The sequence below is a fragment of the Hydra vulgaris genome, chromosome 07 (genome assembly GCF_038396675.1).
Source record: "Hydra vulgaris chromosome 07, alternate assembly HydraT2T_AEP".
NCBI lineage: Eukaryota > Metazoa > Cnidaria > Hydrozoa > Anthoathecata > Hydridae > Hydra > Hydra vulgaris.
Window position 1 is genome coordinate 3,770,987 of NC_088926.1, and position 9,014 is coordinate 3,780,000.

Genomic DNA, 9,014 nt, shown 5'->3' on the forward strand with positions numbered 1-9,014 from the left:
AAATATTAATTTTATGATTTCATCTATAAATAATTTTTATTTAATATATTCATATATATATGCATATATATATATATATATATATATATATATATATATATATATATATATATATATATATATATATATATATTCATATGTGTATATATATATTCATATGTGTATATTTATATTCATATGTGTATATATATATTCATATGTATATATATATATTCATATGTATATATATATATGTATATGTATATATATATATATATTTGTGTGTATATATATATATATATATATATATATATATATATATATATATATATATATATATATATATATATATATATATATATATATATATATATATCAAAATATCAAAACTATCAAAAACTTTAGTTGTCCTCAAGCTTGCCCTTGTTCTTTAAGATAATAGTAATTATTTTCCAAAATTTGAATCAAATTGGATGATATTTAGGGGTTGCCATGTTTTGTCACATTTTGGAATGAGGTTAAAAAAGTGAAAAAAAAATTTATTTTTTTAATCATTTATTATCAATTACTTATTATTATGTGGTGGATTGTGGATGTTTAATGTTAAACAAACAATAATATAGTACTGTACTACTATGTAATTACACTAGGCAATAATAGATCAATCATTTTCATCATTCAACAGTCATCTTTATCAGGGTAGACTTTGATGCAACTGGAAATTCCTTCCCGTGAAGATCAACCAATCGAAGGAGAAACTGCTTTTGGTTTTTATTTTTCGTAACGCTTTTGTTGAAGGATGTTATAAGTGCTAAGCCTCGTTTCGCGCAATTGTTGACGACCTTCATTTGACGAACCTTGTGCTTCATTTCAAGATATGTTGAATCCATTTCCAACTCTGAAGATTCTTTCATTAAAAATGATTCAGCTTTTTCTTTGCCATTCTTCAAAATTAGATCGAAAAGTTCTGCGGTGCGTTGTGTAATGAAGGAAGACAATGTACTGTGACAATTGAATGTGGCAGCATCAAGTCTTTTGAGAGATTTTTGTTTTATCTGTTGTTTCAGGTTGTTTGCCATGTCTCTCTTGGTGTTGTTGTCGACATGGGAATCAAAGAAAGCCAATCCTAATAGATGTTCAGAAAAATACCACAGATGGCGATGAAAAGCTTTTGCTGCATTAAATGCAATTGTACGATTTGGATATTCTTGAATTTGTTGAAGAAGCTTGGCATCATTGAAATAAATAAGGTACAAATTCAAGAGTTCTAAGTAATCATCCCTGGGTTGTTGACCTTTAATTGCTTCACCATAATACACTACCATTTCTTCACGGAGTTTGAGAAAAAAATCACAGTTATACAATTGCTCATTCCCTATAGTGAACACCTCCATGTTGATTGCTGGCTATTGCTTCTGGAAACGGTTAAAAATTCCAACTTCAGGTCCTCAACTGCTTCCAAATGCAGTCATGAAAATGGTGGAAAGCATGACTTTAAAGACATAGTGTCTGCATGCTATCCATATAAGATTACGGTCAAGATTCTGCTCTATTATTGTGCAGGCACCAATGTTAAACCCAGTGTTGGATAAAGTAGTGTCAAAAACCAGTCCCTGAACAAGTTCATCCAATTTCCAATCTTTAAGAGCCTTCATGCAAGCATCAGCCTGTTGCTCACCTGTACCTCGATCAATCTTTGGAACGCCCAGCAATTTTTCCACTCCACCACCAGTCACAAGGATGGCAATTCTATCCACTTTTTTTTGACCACCAGTGATATCAGGTAAGAGCTTTCCATCCCAATGCAGAAGAAGCGGATCATCAGGAGAAAAATCAACCTTGCCAGCTGTAGTCAGCGCTTCACGAACAGATTGCCTTTCTCTGCGGGTTGTGCTGTACGACAATGATAAATCTTTTAGAGAGTGACCAAGAGCCTGAGCAACTGTTCCAACCACGAAGACTGCACGGCGATCAGAAATATTAACACGATCAAGAGACAATACAACATTTTTTGTTAGAACTTTTATCTTTTTTTTCGTTGAACCACTTGTACTCAGTGTGCTGGAAGTGGAAGGAGTCTGATATTCATCATCATCCAAGGAACTTGAGCTACTTTCACTCACAATGTCAACTGCTGATGAAGAAGAAATAAGTTCTGTTTTTCCATCAGTTCCGCTTTACTGCTTTGACGCCTCAATTCCATTTCAGTTTCTCGGACTCGTTTCCGTGCTTCCCTAGTTGTTAAATTCTGATCAATTCCTGCCATGCTACAACTTATCTTCTTGCTGCTGATGTAAAAATGCTTTATCTTCATTGTTTTTCATATTTTCTGATGCATTTTTGGTTGATATATCAAAAAGTTCTTCAAGGTCAGCATGGTAAAGTCCTTCTTTCATTTGACAGCTGTCCAATTTTGATTGTCTGTGTTTTTTCAGCAACAGATATTCGTCATAAAGTTTTTTTAACTTTCTTTCTGCATTGTCAATTCTTTGAGTTGAAATTCTTTCTCTCTCCAATATAACAAGAACTGCTTCAATTGTTGCCCGAATACTTTTATTCACTTATTTCTCTTCTATATGATAGAAGAGCGACCTCCGAAGAACATCCCCTCTTGAAGGAAGTCTGGCAGTCGACAAAGTTTGTGTAGGTTTAACAACAAGCCACACCACAGCAGAAGATCTAGTGGTTGCCATATTAATTTCTATTCAAAATATATTGTTCTATAATATATATATATATATATATATATATATATATATATATATATATATATATATATATATATATATATATCCAAAAAATAAAAAACAAATTTGCAAAATTTGAGAGAATCACAAAGTTTTACCAATGGTTAATTTGTCTTATAAAAAATGGTAACCCCTAAAATTGCTTCTTTTAGTTTAATTTTTGGTACACATGATCCTGGGTGATAAAGGAACACAGGCAACCTTGAGGAGAATGCTTTTTGTGAACTTTTTTTTTTCTATTACTATCTGAATCACCCTAATATATGTGTATATATATATATATATATATATATATATATATATATATATATATATATATATATATATATATATATATATATATATATATGTATATATATATATATATATATATATTTAGTTGATCTAGAAGAAAATTTTCAATCAAAAAAGTTATTATTTAAAGCCCATGCTAATGATATTGATATTGGAATAAATTCTCAAATAGCTTATAGTATTCTTAACAACAATGAAATTTTTTCAATCAATCCTTCTACGGGTGATATTTATAGCATGATAGCTGTAGACTATGAAACTATAAAATTTTTTGTATTAAATATTTCTGCTTCTGATTGGAAGTTCACTACCTTTGCTACTGTTGTAGTTACTGTTATTAATCTTAATGATAATTATCCTCAATTTGAGATGACGGAATATTTTGCTTCTATACTTGAAAATGCTACAAGAAACAGTCTTGTTGTAAATGTAAATGCCAATGATCTTGATCCATTTGGAAAGCTTAGTTACGTTTTATCCAATACAACAGATCTTCCTTTTAAAATTGAGAGCGAAACAGGAAGTATTAAAGTATCTGATAATTTAGATAGAGAGAAAATTGGAAGTTATTCCTTTAAGGTTATTGTTTCTGACAATGGGAATCCAAAATTACACAATGAAACTTATATTGTAGTTAAAATCTTAGATGTCAATGACAACCGTCCTAAATTTAAGTCAAATTTAGAAATTATTTCTTTAAAAGAAAATAAACCAGTAGGCACATCAATATCTTTATTATCACCCACAGCGTCTGATGAAGATATTGAAGAGAATGCCATTCTGCAATATGAGGCTGTTCTAAGTAGTGATGATCTTTATGTAGACAATGTAACTGGTGAAATAAAAACATTACGTGTTTTTGACAGAGAGGTCCAGTCAAGTATCACTTTTACTTATGTTGCGTACGATCTTGGAAATCCTAAACTTGTTTCTGAAAAACGGTAAGATCTTTTTTATTTTGTTTAGTTGGTACAGTTTTTGATTTTTTTTTATATTTATTTTGTTTTCATTTACTAGTGGATATTTATATATATATATATATATATATATATATATATATATATATATATATATATATATATAATTATTTTAGGATAATAATTTTAAATATTGAAGATGAGAATGACAATGCTCCAATGTGGATTACAAATTCATCTCCATCTATTCTTGAAGATTATCCAATTAATACTCAAATTTTTGTTATGGAAGCCTCTGACAATGACTTAGGACAGAATGCTGTTATAAACTATTATATAAAAGACAATTCAATGTTTCAAATTTCATCTTCAGGTTTGTTCTTATTTTATAATCTTATAATATTTTTTATAAATTGAGAATATTTTTACTTTATTAGATCAATTATGTGCAAATAAATAAATAAAAACTGATAAAGGACATACAAATTTAAATTTATACTTTAACCAAACATTTATCCAATTGAGTTTTAAAACTGTTTGTCTTTGCTTCAGTTATATGTGTAATTTATAATTTACACAATAAACTTCAGTAAGGAACCTCTGCACAATTAACTTTGGTCAACATTCATTATTTATTGAAATAAAAAAGTATATATATATGAGGCAGCTCACAGGATAAGGAGCCAAGTCTTCAAAATGGAGTTATTAGCACTACTGTATAATAGAAAGAAAAATGATCAAAAAGAAAAAAAATTTAACTTAATATCTTTATTTTTGACCAAGTTATAGTTGTTTGTGCGGGACAACGACCGAAGTAGCGTTTTTAAGAAAATTAAAGTTGAAAGTTTGCATAAATTAAAAACGTAATAAATTCAGTTTGATGAAGAAGTTAGTGGTTATTTTCTGTTTTTAAATACATAGTACAGTTTAGATTACGGGTATAAAGTTTCACATCAAATAAATTTCAGTAACTATTTAAAAATAAAAAAATAGAAACATAACTGAAAAATCAAAAAGGTACCAACTCTTAATTAAATACAAAATTTTGTATCTGCTTTTCGTTTTGTGCAAACTGGAACTGTTTTTAGCATTTTATTTATATGTCCAACTTGTTTGCAGTAAGAACATGTGGACGGCTTTCTTTTAACCGGAGGCAAACCCATCGAAAAATCTAGATTGCCAACCGTTTCTTAAACTGTTTTGCAAACATTTGCTGCTCTGACCTAGAAATAAAAAATGATTTAAGATAGTGATGTTTTCATTGTTCAAAGCCTAAATATTAAGTCAAATATATCTGTATTTTAATTCTTGTAATGATGGTTGGTTAAAAAATAAAAAACCTGGGCAAACGTTATCCTGTCAACTTGTGGCTTTGGACAAATTAAATCTTTCCCCCGTTCTGGGATAATATCCATTCGGATACTATTGTAGAGATACCATTGTCTTTCTGGTGAGAGAAGTTTAGTTTGTAATATATGTGACGTGGTAATTTTTGGGATAAGTTGGTGTTGCCATATTTGGAATTCTACCTCTGCACTGTCCGAATCAATCTTACAAGTAATCACTCCAGGTTTATCAAATTGAAATGTGAAAGAGTGCCATTGCTTGATATTAGGAATCATTTTAAAATTAGGTGAAAGCTGTTCTTGCCAATCATATGTTGGAACAAAAATTGAACCATTCTCGTCACTGACAATGAATGATGAAAACATAATAGTTATTTTTTGGTTTAACCCAACAGCTACTCTCCAAGAGAAATACTGCATTACAATGTTGTTTTTATTTTGCCCTATGCAGTTGTCAGCATGGCAATACAGGGTATCTTTGATAGAACATTTATGTTCAGCAAGGTAGTGATGAATCATACTCAAAATACAGTTTGCACCCTTCAGGTATCACATAATTGTGCTGAACACAGGTCAATTCATTTGCAATAACAAAAATCCCAACTTTAAACGGAGTTAAAAAATAGATAGGTCCAGGTTTATTTGGTAAGTTTGGTAAAAGATTTGCTGTGCATAGTCAAAAGAAATGTGTGGAATTTCATTTTTTTTCGCCAGTTTGATGCAATCATGATAAACGGAACGCTCTTTCTCAACTTTAGATGTTTTAACATCTCAGTTATACGCTCTCGTTTGACTTCTACTTCTAGATTAACCATTTCAGACATTTTTATAGTATTATTCTGACACACACTGCATAAGTCCGAGCACAGACGTTGGATAACAATAAAAGACAAGGTCATTCTCCAAATCTTCGAGAAAGCTATAATTTGCAGCAAATGCATTCCAGACAATTCACATGCGGATTTATATTTTTCATGTTTGCTTTTCTTTGTCTCCCATGGCGGAAGAAGCATCATCCGATGATCTCTTATTCATTGAGTTTTTCCGGGAAGAACTAGTGCATTGTTTTCAGCATAATTCATTATAAATTGAACAACTGCTGTGGCATCTACTTTTGTACAAGTATTTTTGGGTTGTCTTCCAGTATTGTCATGTCTACGAGGAACAATTCCAAACTTAATGACTTGTGTAGTAGGCGGAGACGTTTATGACCAATCCCATGCAAAAACAGGAATGTTTTCAAACATATCTTGTATCCGTGAAACCAATAATCCATCAGTGTTTTTAATTGAAGTTCATTTTGATCTTCATAACGATTACAATACATTAGCCTTTCACTCGTGTAAAGCAGAGCACTTAACTGGGCAACAATATTGTCATTCAGTTTGTTTTCATGTTCAAACATCCCATCAATCTCAAAACATTGTAGTCTGTATTCGCGTATTTCTGAATGTGAGAAACGCGCCATACAGTTTTTATTTTTTAATCTTTGATTGCATCCATGACCAGATTTTATAAATTTTTGTATTTTTTCCTCATCTTCATTTTCAAATAACTGTGAGTAAAGTGAATGGAGAGAAATTATTTTTTTAATGGTGTTATTAAGAACAACAATGTCATTTTGGATTGTCAGTTCATCCTGTGAAGTTGAAGCCAAAGGTGCATTCTCACTCATTGGTTCATCGTGCAAAGTTGAGGTTAAAGGTTGATTCTCATCTATTGCCACTTCATCGTCACTAGATGCTTGGTTATCAGATAAATCAAGCATTCAAAAATCATCATCGAAATCATTTTCACGATCTCTATATTCAAAGAAATTGTGCAGGGCATCGTTGACTTCTGTTGGATCTAAACCATCAGTTCCACAACTATTCAAAAGCTTTGCTATATCAGCATTTTTAGAAGTACTGGATTCACGATTCATAATAACTAAAAACCATCAATATTAAACGAGTCATTAAAATTAAACTAAAAGTTTAATTTTATCTGAACTTTTTTCTACACCTAACGTGAGTCGGCTTTTATCGTTAGTTTGAAATACTAGCAGAAATTTTGCAACAAATAGTTGTTTGTTTGCTATAATTAATTTGGTGTGTATATACATCACTGCCATGCACTTCTATTTAAATACAAAAAAACTGCAATACATAGTTACATTTATGAATTGAGCAGGCTTATTACGTCAGCATTTGAAATCAATTTGTTTCTTAAGTAGCACCTGTTAAATAAGGTTCAACAAAGAAAAGCATATTTATAATTATTTGTTTATTTAATCTAATAATTGTTTTATCAATCAATAATTGTTAGTACTACAATTAAAAACATAACAAAAAATTTAATAAAATATTTGGTCACCATACTCGGTTTAAAGGGTTAATAAATAACATACAAATAAGTTATATTTTCAATAACTTCTTAGGATTTTCAACAAATATTGATCAAAAATAAAAAGTATTATATACTGGCACGCTAAAACGTTAATAATACAGCATAAAAAAATAATTAACAAGGAGTTCTTTACTTATAGAGGAGAGAACATTATCAAAACAGTTCTGATGAAGAGTTGGTACCTTTACCACATTTAAAAAAAATTCTTTTTTGCAACTACCAAAAAGATTTTTTCCCAAAAAAAGCACCTAATATTGTATTGTAATATGATAAAACTATAAAAAAAAACAATAATCTCATTTTTGAATTTTTTGACCTGACTATTATGTCAAATATCTCTGTAACTAGAAACTAAGACTTGGTACCTTTTCCTGTGAGGCGTCTCATATATGGTTTTTATATGGTTTACAAATTTTTTTTACAAAACAGTTATCATTATGACTTTTGTCAAACATAGTGTCTCTTGTTTGGGGTAAAGTTATTCATTTTTTCTATTATTTAAAATTGTTTAAGGAAAATATGCAAAATCAATTCAAAGAGTTATTAGTTTAATAAACTATTAAGAAATTGATTTAAATAAAATAAATATTACATGCAATAAATAAAATAAATATTCCATGCAAGTACTAGTTATAGCTGTTATCACATGTTTTTAGTATTTTTTTTACTCACAAAGAAACTTTAAAACAAAATGTATACAAATTTTTTTTGGATTTAATTCTTTTAATATTAGTATTTATTTTTTTATTATGTATTTATATTTTTTTAATTATTTCAATTTTTGCACATCATTACAACATTAATAGCATGATTGGATTAACTACAAATTTGATAATCTATTGGTGCAAGATTCAACTTTGTATAGAAGTTTTTAAAAACATCTTATTTGCATACAACATTAAAGAACCTTAAGGCTTAGTTTTATTAAACTAATATACTATATATACTAATATATAATTTATTTTATGTTCAATTTATTTTAATGTATTAAGGTTCAGGGTTGATAGGTTTAAACCATTTGGTTTAAACAAATGTTTATGCCAATAGTTTAAACCATTTGAAAAATATCAAATCGAATCAAAGTAACATTTTTTAAACAACTCTAAATTTACAAATTGAACTATATCTTTCATGTAAATATTTAATATGAATTCACCTAATTAAAAGCATAAAAATTCTTCTGAAAATTAATTTCTCATGTATATTAAATTTACAGTATTTTATTTATTAAAAATGCCAATTTATTTTTTGTTGCTAAAAAAACGAATACTATTTCTAAATGAAGAAGGAACAAAATGAAAATTTAGTGGAAATATCATGAGTTATCATCAAAAAATGATAAT

At 29.0% G+C, this 9,014-nt stretch overlaps 1 protein-coding gene across 1 annotated transcript in view; it reads left to right on the top strand.

The window, feature by feature from the left end:
* Positions 1-9,014, top strand: part of LOC100210072 (cadherin-related tumor suppressor) — a 136,118-nt gene that overhangs the window by 120,903 nt on the left and 6,201 nt on the right. The window contains exons 25-26 of the mRNA XM_065801912.1: positions 3,106-3,961; positions 4,114-4,310. Of these exons, the coding sequence (XP_065657984.1) occupies positions 3,106-3,961; positions 4,114-4,310 (1,053 nt within the window). The remainder of the gene's footprint in view (positions 1-3,105; positions 3,962-4,113; positions 4,311-9,014) is intronic.